At 38.2% G+C, this 15249-nt stretch overlaps 1 protein-coding gene across 4 annotated transcripts in view; it reads right to left on the reverse strand.

The window, feature by feature from the left end:
• Nucleotides 1–15249, reverse strand: part of LOC149197446 (translesion synthesis protein REV1-like) — a 336508-nt gene that overhangs the window by 63526 nt on the left and 257733 nt on the right. For all 4 annotated transcript variants that reach the window (XM_089405836.1, XM_089405835.1, XM_089405837.1 and 1 more), the window contains exon 21: nt 14229–14289. In XM_089405836.1, the coding sequence (XP_089261962.1) occupies nt 14229–14289 (61 nt within the window). The remainder of the gene's footprint in view (nt 1–14228; nt 14290–15249) is intronic.

A 15249-nucleotide genomic window follows, 5' to 3' on the forward strand; every position in this document is an offset into this window, starting at 1 on the left:
CATATGTCCTCGATCTCCTTGGCTGATCTAGATCTCCAATGCTGCACTTTTTCACTTCCTTGGATCCAGCACACTAGATTATCACATTCCTCACCTAACAAAATCCCTCTCCAAGGCACCTACCTCGTGTTTAGGAGCACCAACTCCAAGGACACCAATCCTGTTGTTTTTAATAGAGAATGTAAATATAACTTACTTGAAATGCTTCATTGTCTTCACCTTTTAGCTTGACTGGAATTTCCACCGTCTTTACTTCATTGTACACTTGTCATCATGTCCTGATCTAAGAGATATGTCAATCAATGCTCTAGAGCCACAGTCTAGAAAAATAAAGGAGACTGAGCCTTTGATCCTTCCACAAATGTATTACCACCGAGCCTTACACAAATTCTATGTATTACCAATCCTCCATAGATGTATGTCCGTGGCTCCACAGGGGGCAGTTACTAGTCTGACTGTTCCATTGTTCTAAGCCTTCTCCAAGTGATTATTTCAAAGTCTGATCTCCCACGGGATTGTAGTTCCGAGAATTTTATCACATGTCCGTTCCAATTCAGGGTCTGTCCATTACAGGTGAAATAGAGCCCTATCCAAGTTCTGGTAACAAGTTCGAGTCTCTAAAGTGAGTGTAAACTTCCACAATGGCTATCAAGGATTGTTTGAGCTTCCACAGTGGTTGTCAAGGATCGTCTGAGTTATATAATACAGATCCAAGGCTTGGAAGGGTGTATCCAACAATTCTGAGAGTAGAATACTACAGATCCGAGGAAAGAATACTACAGGTCCGAGGTAAAATGCATCCACAAGTTTCTTTTCACGTCCTCCGTTGTTTCACTGCTTTAACTCCGAGATTTTCAAGCTGATTATAATTCGATTGACCCAAAAACAATATGCCTTACAGTATTTTTTGTTGGATACACCCTTCCAAGCCTTGGATCTGTATTATATAACTCAGACGATCCTTGACAACCACTGTGGAAGCTCAAACAATTCTGAGAGTAGAATACTACAGATCCGAGGAAAGAATACTACAGGTCCGAGGTAAAATGCATCCACAAGTTTCTTTTCACGTCCTCCGTTGTTTCACTGCTTTAACTCCGAGATTTTCAAGCTGATTATAATTCGATTGACCCAAAAACAATATGCCTTACAGTATTTTTTCCCACTTTAGTTCACAAGATGTGAACTTCGCTTCATGTTCCATGTATTTCTTCACCGAATTCCTATCCTTGAAATAGAGGTCTAACCTCTTATTTGTTCACGTTTTGCATCCTCACAATGAACAGTCATGTCTTCTAGGTCAAGCCAACATGACTTGTCTTAATATAGGTCGGCTCAATAGGCAGAGAATTAATTTAATCTTTAAAAATCAATTTCTCTCTTGTTATTTGGAATTTCGGGACACATAATAGCTCATTAGAAAGGTAAAATTATGCCTTTCAGATGGTCCAAGTCTCATGATGAAATTCCTTTTCTAAGATAGAAAAAAAAATATTATTTCATGTGACTGATCATTTAATAGTGCAGAAATGGAGGCAGGGCAAAGTGTCTTTGAGTGTTGGGCTTCTTCATCATTTGGTTTCTTCATTGATTGCCACCATGTCCCTGCCTTCTTCAATATATTGACATCAATGACAACTAGATTAACAATCTCCCCCTTTGTCATTGGATGGCAATATTTTTCTTCTCTCCCCCTTTGACATCAATGGCAAAGGAGTGCACAAGGACTCCCCCTGTTGAACTGCTCCCCCTGTCATGTGGAATCTTAAGAATCTGCTTAGTGTGATGTTAGAGCAATAACCCCCATCTTTTGGCGAAGATGTTCAAACACTTCTTGAGGAAGGGGTTTAGTGAAAATGTTTGCAATCTGCTCTTTTGTATTGATATATTCCAATCTAATGTTTTGTTCAGCTACTTGTTCACAAAGGAAATGATACCTGATTGGTATCTGTTTGGTCTTTGAGGGCATCACTGGATTTTTTATGAGACTAATAGCACTTGTGTTATCACAATAGATGGTGATTGGTTGGTTGGTATCTATGTTGACATCCTTCAGAGCTTCCTTCATCCATAATATTTAAGTACAACAATCTGCAGCAACTATATACTCAACTCCAGCTGTAGATAGTGATATGGATGTTTGTTTTTGCTGAGCCAAGATACTAGACAATCTCCCAGGAAGAATGCATTTCCACTAGTACTTTTTCGATCACCGACACTTTCGGCCCAATCAACGTTGGTGTATGCAATGACAGTAAGAGTTGAGCTCTTAGGGTACCAAAGACCAAAATCAAGAGTTCCTTCCAAGTATCTGAGAATTCTTTCTACAACCAACAAATGGCATTGTTTAGGAGCTGATTGAAATCTTCCCACCATTCCTACTACTTGCATAATGTCAAGTCTCGTAACAGTTAAGTATAAGAGGGCTCCAATTATTGACCTGTAATGAGTTGCATCTACCAGAGGAGAGTCATCATCTTTTCTTAACTTGCAATCTGTGGTCATAGATGTGCCCATGGGTGCACAGTCTTCCATTCCATACCTTTTAAGCATCCCTTTAAGATATTTTGCTTGAGATATGAACATGCTAGTTGTGATTTGAGATACTTGTAGTCCAAGGAAGTAAGATAACTCTACTATCATCGACATTTCGAACTCTTTTCACATATTTTGAGCAAACTCATGGCTCATCTCATCATTATTGCTAACAAATTTCAGATCATCAACATAAACAAGAGTGACTAGTAACTTATCCTCATCCATCTTCATGTAGAGATTACTTCCTGCCACCCCCTTCTTGAAGCCTTGTTGTTGTAGATAGTGATCCAATCTTGCGTACCAAGCTCTAGGAGCTTGTTTCAACCCATATAATGCCTTTTTCAACTTACAAACAAAGTCTTTTCCTTCTGCTAGATTAAACCCTTCTGGTTGCTCCATGTAGACTTCTTCCTTGAGTTCCCCATTCAAAAATGTTGATTTTACGTCCATTTGATAGACCTTGAATCCTTTTGAGCAAGAAAATGCCAAGAACATCCTTATAGCTTCCATACGAGCTACTGGTGCAAAGGTTTCTTCAAAGTCGATTCCTTCAATTTGTGAATAACCTTTACAAACAAGCCTTGCCTTATTTCTGATGATTTGTCCATCTTCATTCATTTTGTTTTTGAACACCCACTTGGTTCCAATTATATTTTTATCTTTCGGACGAGGTACTACCTCCCATGTCTCATTCTTCTCGATTGGAGACATTCCTTCTTCCATGCCTTCCACCCAATGAGGATCCTTGCTTGAGTAAAAGTTTATGGTTCTATCATAGATAGGAGAGAAACATCATTTTTCCTTGGTGTACTTGTCATCCTTCTTCGGGTTTGTATCCCCTCATCTACATTGCCAATAATCTGCTCTTCTGGGTGATGTTTTTGGAGGAATTTCACCTTTGAAGGGGTTTGAGATGGTTCTTTTTCCTTTTGTTTTTCTTGATCTTTTTCCTCTTTTTCAGGTTCTTCTTCATTTTCTTCAATGAGAGGGTCAACTTCATGATCTTCAATTTCCTTTTCTAGAAGATCTTCATCAATCTTCACATCAATGCTTTCCACTATTTTCCGTAGTCGATTATTGTAGAATTTGTAGGCTTTGCTCCTAGTAGAATATCCAAGGAATATTCCTTCATCAACCCAAGAATCAAATTTTCCCAGTGAGTCATCATTGAATTTTATGAAGCATTTGCTTCAAAAAATCTTGAAGTATTTTACTGAAGCAGGCCTTCCTTTCCATAATTCATAAGGAGTCTTCTCATTATTTTGTCTTAGTTGAGTTCGATTCAAGGTATAAATTGTTGTCCTGACTGCTTCTCTCCAAAATTTTGGTTGCAAGTCAACTGCTAGTAACATTGTTCTTGCCATTTCTTGAACAGTTCGGTTTCTTCTTTCAACTACCCCATTTTGCTTGGGTGTTCTAGCAGCAGAGAGTTCTCTTTCGATTCCATGTACTTTACAGAATTCATCAAATTCTTTTGATGTGAATTCTCCCCCTCTATCCGTTCTAAGACATTTAATCTTAGAATCCTTTTCATTTTCTACAAGAGCTTTAAGATTCTTAAAACATTCAAATGCTTCGGATTTATATTTTATGAAATATACCCACATCATTCTAGTATAGTCATCAACAAATAAAGCAAAGTACCTTTCTACTTGGAGCGTCGAAGTTCTAGCTGGTCCACATAAATCAACATGAATGATCTCCAAAGGTTTTGATGTAGAGAACTCCTTGGTCTTGTGGCTAAATCTAATTTGCTTTCCATGTTGACATGGATTACATACACCTTGATTTGGCCTGAATAACTTTGGGATGTCTTGTACTGCATTGATCTTGCTGATATTGATCAAGTTATCGAAACTTGTATGTCCTAGTCGCTTATGCCACAGCCAACTTTCATCTGTTTGACTTAGATAACATTTATCTTCTTGAATTTTGTTCAAAATGTAGACGTTATCTGATGTTCTAACTCCTTTCGCCACAATTTCTCCTGAGGAAGAGTTCCTTATTTCACAATCTTTAGTGCTAAAGACAACATTATGTCCTTGATCACAGATTTGGCTAACACTCAAGAGATTATGTTTGAGCCCGTCTACCAGCAAAGCATTTTGAGCCTTTCCTTTTCCATTAATAAGGGTAACAGTTCCTTTTCCAGCAATTTTGGCAGATCCACTTCCAAAGGATACATTTCCTTCCTTTTTGTTCAATGAGACAAACTTCCTTTTGTCACCTGTCATACGTCTGGAGCAACCACTATCCACAAACCAATGATTTTCATCGCTATGAGCACATAGAGCTAGGCCACATTTATTTGTATTGGGATTCTCATCTTTTGCTTCTCATCTTTTGAGGGGGAATTTTGTTCATTTTGTCCATTATCATTACATAATGAGCAAATTGGATCAAATTTGACCAAAGGATCAAAAGAGTTGTAGGATTGATTTGTCCTTGCCCTTTGAGACCATATGGTTTGTTTGTTTGATCCTTCAATTTTGGTGTTTCATTCTTACGAGCCATGCAATGTTTAGCTTGATGATCAAAATTTTTACAATAATAAAAATGCCCAAAAAAGATAGTTTGGTACCTGTTGTAATAGCCATGATTTGAATCAACATTCTTCCTTGGAGTTACTCTTTCTTCATTCTTTGGATTTGAGATGGGCCTTTGATGAAATGATTTTTCTTCTTTTGGGTTGTTGGAAAGTATGTCGGCACAACTTTTCGCATTATCCTTAGTACTTGATGCTTCTCCTTTAAAACCTATCCCAAATTTGTCATGTTGAGATTTTTGAACAGTTAGGATAATGTCAAGTGTTTGAGAGCTTTTCCAACTCTTTTTGACTTGCTCCAATTCCTTCCTCAAAGATATTATTTCAGCTTCACGATTTTCACAAATTTCTTTCTTTTCTTTTAGCTTATTTTTCAAGAAGTCTTCTCTTCTTTTTGTTTCCTCCTTTTCTACCTTGAGAGAAATGATTTTATTTCGTAATTTCTCATTTTCTTCAATGGCACTCATTAACAATTCATCTACATTTCCTTCTAGTCTTGAATCATCATCATTTGTAAATGCCATGAATAATAATTCTTGGCTTTCAGCATAGTCATTTTCTTCATCTGATTCATCATTACCTCCTTTGCGATGAGGGAGATGATTAGTTGATTTCTTTTTGATGACTACAAATTCATCTTCATCAGACTCATCTTGCTTAGAGAAGAAATTCTTCTTATTAAACCCTTTCTTTTTGTATACCATCCTTTTAGAATCCTCCTCATCATCACTATCATGCTTATGAGGACATTTTGCAGCATAATGACCTATTCTTCTACATCTGAAACAAATAAGAGGGTACTTACCTTTTAGCTTGGATCCTTTCTTTAGTCTTCGTGCAAATTGCGCCAATTCAGATTCAACATCGGTGTCATCACTGCTGGTACTCCATCCTTTCCACTTTTTTGATTTTGAGGCCTTAAATGCTGCATCTTTGGAACTTGGGATTCCTTTTCTCATCTCATAGGCAATGAGGATTCCATGAAATTCATCCATCTTGAGAGTACCTAGGTCCTTCATTTCTTCTATAGTACTTACTTTGGAGTCAAATCTGTCAGGGAGAGATCTTAAGACCTTTTGAACAACAGTTCTTTCTTCAATCTTTTCTCCCAATCCTTTAGGAGAGTTGACCACTTCAGCTACTCGGAGAAAGTATGATGCAATATCTTCTTCATCATCCATTTTTAGACTTTCGAATTGCCTTCTATGGGTTTGAAGCTTTGCCTTCTTAACTTTGGAGTCCCCGTCGTATAAGCTAACCAACGTATCCCATATTTCTTTGGCCGAGTCACAATTCATGACTTCTGTAAATTCAGAATTAGTGATTCCACTAGTGATGGAATTCAAGGCTTTTGCATTTGCAATGTAAGCTTTCCTTTTGTCTTGATCAATTGGAAAAGTGGGAGCAATGTACCCATTCAAAATCGAATGCCAAACTTCAGGTCCAAGGGACATTAAGTAGTAGGACATTCTTTTTTTCCAAAAACCAAAATTTGTGCCATCAAACAAAGGAAGCCTTCCTGACACTTCTTGATTTTTCATTGTGACTAAGAATCCTTCTTCCAGCTGTTAGGCTAGTTATGAAGAAGCTGCCTCTCATACCAATTATTGGAAATACTAAGAGGGGGGTGAATCAGTATTTTCTTTCAAATGTTATTATTACCAATTAGATTCTTCACAATTTAATCAGAGAAACATATAAGAATAATTTTATTGAGTATAAAAGAATAAATACAATGTATGATAATTATTCCCAAGCACCAACTTGGTTTTTGATGAGGCTCCGACCTCTAGGGCTTCGACCCTATCTCATCCAAGGCACCTACCTTGTGTTTAGGAGCACCAACTCCAAGGACACCAATCCTGTTGTTTTTAATAGAGAATGTAAATATAACTTACTTGAAATGCTTCATTGTCTTCACCTTTTAGCTTGACTAGAATTTCACCATCTTTACTTCATTGTACACTTATCATCATGTCTTGATCTGAGAGATATGTCAATCAATGCTCTAGAGCCACAATCCGGAAAAATAAAGGAGATTGAGCCTTCGATCCTTCCACAGATGTATTACCACCGAGCCTTACACAAATTCTGTGTATTACCAATCCTCCATAGATGTATGTCCGTGGCTCCACAGGTGGCAGTTACTAGTCTGACTGTTCCACTATTCTAAGCCTTCAACCGAGCCTCCAAGTGACTGTTCCGAAGTCTGATCTCCCACAGGACTGTAGTTCCAAGAATTTTATCACAGGTTCGGCTTCTTCAACACAGGTCCATGCCAATTCAGGGTCTGTCCATTACAGGTGAAATTGAGCCCTATCCAACTTCTGGTAACAAGTTCGAGTCTCTGAAGTGAGTCCTTCACAAGTTTGTTACTAGTCTGAGCTTCCACAATGGCTATCAAGGATTGTCTGAGCTTCCACAGTGGTTGTCAAGCAATGTTTGAGTTATATAACACAAATCCAAGGCTTGGAAGGGTGTATCCAACAGTTCTGAGAGTAGAATACTACAGATCCGAGGAAAGAATACTACAGGTCCGAGGTAGAATGCATCCACAGGTTTGTCTTCATGTCCTCCACTGTTTCACTGCTTTAACTCCGAGATTTTCAAGCTGACTATAATTCAATTAACCTAAAAACAATATGCCTTACAGTATTCTTTCCCACTTTATTTCACGAGATGTGAACTTCGCTTCATGTTCTATGTATTTCTTCACCAAATTCTTGTCCTTGAAACAGAGGTCTAACCTCTTATTTATACACGTTTTGCGTCCTCACAATGAACAGTCACGTCTTCTAGGTCAAGCCAACATGACTTGTCCTAATACAGGTAGGCTCAATAGGCACAGAGTTAATTTAATCTTTAAAAATCAATTTCTCTCTTGTTATTTGGAATTTTGGGACATATAATAGCTCATTAGAAAGGTAAAATTATGCCCTTTCAGATGGTCTAGGTCTCATGATGAAATTACTTTTCTAAGATAGAAAAAATGTCATTTCATGTGACTGATCATTTAATAGTCCCGAAATGGAGGCAGGGAAAAGTGTCTTTGAGTGTTGGGCTTCTTCATCGTTTGGTTTCTTCATTGATTGCCATGATGTCCTTGCCTTCTTCAATATATTGACATCAATGACAACTAGATTAACACCCTTATCCGTATATATTACCACATTTCCACTCATTATTACCCCATTCATCATTTCACCCACCTGGGTCCACATTCCTCCACTGGGTCCGCATAAGGTTAGCTCACCCCTTCCCCTTGCCCACATCTTGGGTCAGGCCTGGAATGATGCCCCAGAGGTTCATACAGCTAAAAAGAAAGATAAAATCATATTTGGCCACATTCAACAAGAAAATGTACCACAACATGCAAAAGATGGTTGGGACAAACACATTTAGCACGTGGGCAAAAGACAATACATGAGCTCCACCCCATCGTCAAGGCCATCACCCTGGTTCCTACAGGTTCTATGAGCCTCCTTCATCATATAAACAACCATGATTGTCCCAACCCCTAGTGGGCAATGAACTTCCCTACCTTAAAAGGGCGTATTCATTGTTGTATCTTATGCATCATGCTCTTACCCCTTGACCCCCGAGCAGTTAATCAAAGAAAATCATTAGAAGGAAAAAGGCATGTAAAGAAGGCTGGAAAAATCAAGGTCGGGGCACCTCATGTACCATGATTGCTCCCTTTTATACATTATAAACCCAACTATGGGCTTCCCTTTTATTAGCTACCCTTGCACCCCAGCATGTGGCCCAGTGCTACCCCTTCTCATCCTCTACTTCATTGCCTTATCTGTCACATGCCACCATCTTTGAAGGATGTACCTTAAACATATTATCCACTTTAGAAGTAGAAACCACCTAATAGGATACTTGGTTAACCCCATTTGAAGTTTACGAGACATTGGCACATTCCAAAGCCCATTATCGAAGGGCAGGCCATTATGAAGTCCCCACCTGTGGTCCATGTTGGTAAGTTCATTTACTCAATTTCTCTAATGACTTGTTGTATTGGAAGGCTAGGAGTCGCATTGGATCTTATGCAGGATTGCAGATGGTCTCCCTATCAGGGATCCTAATCCTCCAGAGGGCTACATTGGCACAAGTAGGGTGTGTGTTGAGAGCCATGGGCCTCCACAGCAATAGACAGTACTCCCTAGATCCCCAAGGATTTCAAAGATTGCTCGAGATTCACCTATTGGACAAGGAAGATACACCTGGTTCACCTTTGCTCAGCGAGCCCCACAAATGTATCATACACTTGGCAGCTGACCCAAGACTTGTAGGATGATGTGGCATCACCTACACCATCATCAGAGCCCTTGCAGGTAATCTACAAGCATCTTTGACTCATTTGGAGACCCATGAAATTATTATTGTGCCCCCACACCCACTAGGAGCACCACAAGTTTATTGTTTGGAGAACAAGGGGCCAACCCCTTGTCTATCATTTTCGAGGGTCCTATTCTTCATTATGGCACCTATGGACCTCATCAAGCCTCTTGGAGGACCCTACGACATGTCTTATTCATCATTTGACCACTTAAGAGGCTTCTTCTTTCATTTGTGAGCTAGTATGGTGGGCTTGTCACCAAAAGTTAGATTATTAACACATTATTTTATTTTTGGGACTTATGTAGGCCAAGGAGACTAATTCGAACTCCTCTTTAGTGTATAAATACAAGTGAGATGATCTCATTTGTTCATCATCACTTCGGATTAGATCTTTTCTCTCTCTTGAGAATTTCACACTTTTTCTAGAAGATGAATTGGAGCTTTATGGATGAATTTTGATGTGTGGATATCGGTCTATCTTCTCTTGGAGCTTCTCTTTTTCCAATTGTGGATGGTTTGATATATTTTGTTACATGTAAGTACATGCTTTTAATGTTATTCTTGTTTTACTTTGTCATATACATGGGACTGGGATTTTCGCTATTTTTAGGGCTAATTGTTTCATGCATTTACTGCTTTAAATTGTGGAATTTTGTCTCTATTATAGCATCTCTCAATGTAAGGACCATGTAATGTGAACGAAATCTCCTAGGGGTGATTCTAACAGCGAATTGACCTTGATAAGCCATCTCCTTTGTCCATCGAAGTATAAAAGATGCAAGATTGTTTCTCTTTAACGTAGAAGGCTAGTGAAGTAGCCTTAAGGCCCCCTTAACCAAGAACCATAGGCCCTCACTCATATTCATCAAAGACTCCATTCTCCCAAGACTAAGGCACTGATCTACTAAGAGGTGGTCACCTAAATTCACATCTTTTTCACCTTTTCACAAGTCTAGCCAAGTTGGGTCACCTAGGGCATCATTTTCCCAACAAACTATCCCCCAAAAAGTTTGTCTCCCAGGGTCTCCTATGTTGATGTCTCCTCAAGACCTTCAATTTTGAAGCCATTCTGACAATAGAGTTGGGAGAAAATCCAAGCCCTACCTCTGAGATCAAACTCTGCCCTAGCATCCCCAAGGCTAGTACATGATAGGATCAATTCAACACCTTCAAGTGAAAATTCATTCTTTGATTCTTTCCCCCACCTTGTCTAGGGTAAGGACATCATTGGTTGCCATATACTTTCACCCAACCCTAGACTGGGTTTGCGTGGTCCCGTGTGGTCCTGTTTCTTTGAAAAGACAATTCTTCAAGAACCATCTGGGATACCAATTTCAACAAGGATTTTAGGGATTGGGAAATTCCTTCACAAGTCATATCCCCTAAATCTAACCCTCAAATCCTACCTTCCTTTCCCTAGAATACATTGTACCTTGCTTAGAAAGCAAGCAAGCCCCATCCTTCAAGCTCTTATGGGAAAGGGATTATTTGGGTCACTCATATCCATTCATTGACTAATCCTTTATTTGCCACTCCATAACATATCGGGTCTCCTCCCATTAGTGAAAGTCCATAAATAGAAGGGAGCCTTAGTTGACGTGGCAGTGGGCCAAGTCTCCATTTGTTGCCCTTGCTCTAGCATTTGCCCTTTAGGTCCCCTACTAGTTTGAGCAATAACAATCATCACTTGGACAATTCAGACATCTTAAAGGGATTTTCACTCGCTTATTTTTAGCTATTGAAGATTCTTGGAAAGCATTTTGATGTTTGGAAGCTATTATGGATTGTCTTTGGAGCCATTTCTTTGGTGAATTGATGGATATAATACATGTTATCTTGTAAGTGCCCATCGTTGAATATTTTTATTTTTTAAATCATCTAATGTATGGAATTGCTAATTCTAGATTATGCTTATTTGTGCCCTAACTTTGTTGAAGATAAATTTTAATGACTATCTAGTTGAGAATTGCATATGTTACTCATTATATAACATGTAATCAATGTTCCTAGTAGAGGAATTATTAATAACTCTCCATCTAGATCATCCTTGACTCCATATTGCCAAAGGACAAGGTAGTAGTCCAAGTCTTTGGTGATCATCTCAAAATTTTCCCCATAAATTTTTCTCCTTAGATTCGGTCCTTTTAAGGCTAGAAAGGAAAACTAGGGCTTGGAACGAAATTTTAGCGAGACAACTTTTTGGTGGTTTGAGAGCCTAAACATCAAGAGGTAGGTCTTAGCTACATGACTTATCATTTTGGTGGGCATCCACTAAAAATTCATCCATAAAATATCTTGCCTCAGGTGTTGCCCTAAGAGGGAAACCCTAGTTTCTTCTCCCTAAACTTGAGAACTTCCTTGAGGGTTTCATGAGCCTTGGAATATCTAATTATCTTTGCAAGAAACCTTTCTCTTTGGTCTTGACCTTCTAGAAACCTATTACCACCAAAAATCTCAAAATCCCAGGTCTCGAACCTTGATTTCTACGGCTTTTCATTGAGAACATTTTGCTTCTTTGAAGCCTTCTACCTTTAGTTTGTCTTTCTTTGAATGAACTTTAATAGGGTCACTTTGTACCTTATCATTAACATATCCATTTTAAGTGATCTTCCTACCAAGACTCTTCTCATCGGTGAAATTTCGTAAAGAACAGGGAGTTCTGGCTGACGTGACAATGGACCTCTCCCCCATTGTTAGCACTTTGTCTAGATCTTGTCTTGCAGGGTTCCCCTTTCCAAGTCCTACTAGATTTTGTGGCAACATGTCCACTCCACTCAGTCCCATCTGTAGAATGATCATTCGGCTACCCTTTTTCATGTGATCTACCATTCCTTTCGTGCTTGTGGATTGTGTTGTCACTCTTGTGTATTGTTTACGAAAGTGGTTTTATTTGCCTTGACCATGGGGTCATCCAGTGTATTTCCTACCCAACATTGCCCTGACCTCTGCTTCATCATGCCTAATGGATATTGTCTCTATTGCACCAACCCCTTTCGGTTGTCAGCTAACCAATCTTGTCAGCCACACCCATAGTCACAATTTTCTTAATCTTCTTTTTTTTCTAAATTCAAAATTGACCCTACAATCGACATTCCTCTATGCATTCAGCCCTCCATAGCTTTAAAAAAAATTAATTTTGCACCTTGCACAATCATGATCAAACCTGGCTCTGATAATCCCTATATGAACCTAGCCTCCTATGTGATTCAAAGATTGTTTTTCAAAGCTTCAAGCTCAAATAGCATGTTAAATTTATCTGAACTTAGAACTGGAGGAATAAATAAATGCATGACTAAGTTAGCAGCACATTTAGCGGAAGCAAAATTACACAACCAATCGCAATCACAAGTGACACAAACAAATTCTTCTCAATCAATAGTTCTTCATTAAATATGAACTTAATTGAATTCTTGCCCTTGGCCCAACTAAGAAAATTACAGTTACAATATGCCCTGGATCTGGTCCAACAGACTAGGCCATACATATGTCCTCGATCTCCTTGGCTGATCTAGATCTCCAATGCTGCAATTTTGCACTTCCTCGGATCCAGCACACTAGACTATCACATTCCTCACCTAACAAAATCCCTCTCCTAGTGACATTGTATGGAGTGTCATTCTCCTCTCCTTATCATTGCTTTTATAACTATACATCCCCTCCAAAATCCATGCCACATCATTACCAAAACAACTCTAAATAGGCTCTAAGAACACATTGTTAGGATAGGCACTTTCCAATTCCAGACAATCCAAACGGTCCAAATAAGAGTGGAAAAAGGAAAGAGTGTAAGTGAGGGACCTCATAAGGAACACTTAGGAAAAACATTATTCTTTATCCTTTTACATTTTCAAGGGTGGGCCCTGCCATCAAGGTAAAAACATTTTTGCTATTGCAAACTTAGCCTCGTTATGTCTAACTCGGTTGAGTAACAATTTTTGTGTTGACTCAACGAAGAAAACAAGACTTAATTAAAAACTAGGCCTCTTGACAACTCAACATCCAACTCAACCGATTTTTCCAAAAAAAATATTGTAACTCAACAAATCCTGATAATGTTGCATCTAACACATTGAAGGAAGAGGGTCACATTCGAAAAGAATCAAGAAAGAAAATAGTAAGATACGCCATGCGAGGAAATTGCCCTATAGTAATTCTTAAGTTTATGTAAAGCATGCTGAGCATAGCAATAGGGCATAGAACAACATTCTACCTTTACATATTACTATCCTTCAACTTTGCAAGTGCTTTGTGGCTTAACACATTCATCATGTAACCTAGACAAAAATACTAAACACCAAAGGGTTCTCAACAAGCTCAAATAATTTCAATTGCTAGACTTGAAAGTACACACAATACAATGGATAGTTTACACTAAAATATATCCATTTGAAGGCCTACCTATTTCACACATGGTCATATGGTACTTGATTCTTTTGTCATGTCATCTATGTATGGAAGAACTTGCAAAAAGGGAACAAATATTTAATGCTTGAATTAGTTGCTCACCTAAAATAACAAAATAATCAAATTTATTAACATATAGTAACTACAACATTCTATAACATTGGAAGACAATGAACCTATAAAAATATGAAGCCTTGTGATTAAAACATGTAAAACATACGTAGTTTCATGGAAGTGCAATCTATCAATTTGAATACAAAGAAAATACAAGGGAAAATAACGCAACAAACTAAAAACTTAAAAAGTGATAAGCAAGACCAAATTACATGACAAAAATGACCAAAAGAGGAACATAATTGCATCTCCAACACTCAATGTCAAAAAGAGGTCTTACCTGCAAAAATGGGAAAATCGTGTTGTATACAGTAGTCCAAAAGTTTGATTTGGGAAGCAACCTGCTTAAGCAATAAACCACTAAAATCAAAACAAAACCATAACCCAAAAAGCATTATGATTTCAAAAGAAAACAAAGGTATTTAACCATTATCCTAGAGAACAAAATTTGAATCCTACTGCAAAAATTATTTAATAATGTAAAATGTCCTAAGATATTAAAATTCAAGGCTTAGTCAAATGATCACCAACGAGCAATTATGGCCAAGCAGTAGTGACTAATAAGGCAATGAGCAACATACACGACTTGTAGCAAGAAAGCATCGATTAACAAGGAAATTGACATTGAGACAAGCCAAAACCGTAAAGGGACAATTGACTTGGGCTCAGTTGGCACGGAAACATAATTTAGAACAATCTTTTTAGCTTTAGAATATGTAGAATTTTGATTATTTCTTCTTGTGTATTTCTGTCACTAAAGTTTAACATGAACTGTGGCACCTCTACCAATGTATTCTGCCTCACACATTATTAATTCCAAAGGGGTTGCTTCCTCCTAAAGCAATAAGATCCTCTTCCAAAAACATTGGAAACTTTCTTTCTTCCGCAAGCCATCAATCTACCACATCCCCTCATAAGCTTCATCACCTAATATAAGGCAGCACCCCACCATGCAACCCTATAATTCTCCCCATGAACCCTAAAGTATGACAAATAAAGATATGAGGAATTAGGCTTAAACAGAAAGGACAGAGGAGTTTGTCATGTCCTCCTAACAAGATAGTAGAATATATGTGCAAATTGTCATACCCAACAGTCTATCGATACATCCAAGGTCCATGTTTTCTATAGAAGAAAATGCATCCCCAGGCCCATAAAACCAATCCAAGCTCACTTGAAATCTTCCACAACCCAATCACAAATTACCCCTCACCACGTATAAATCTTATGCATGAAGAAATTAATGCAACTAAAAAAATTTCACCTCTTTCGAAGAGGCTTCACAGATCTTAACCCTAAGA

Source organism: Pinus tabuliformis, chromosome 2_2 (assembly GCF_031772625.1).
Source record: "Pinus tabuliformis cultivar Carrire ecotype Pingquan chromosome 2_2, CPIR1, whole genome shotgun sequence".
In the NCBI taxonomy this organism is placed as follows: domain Eukaryota; kingdom Viridiplantae; phylum Streptophyta; class Pinopsida; order Pinales; family Pinaceae; genus Pinus; species Pinus tabuliformis.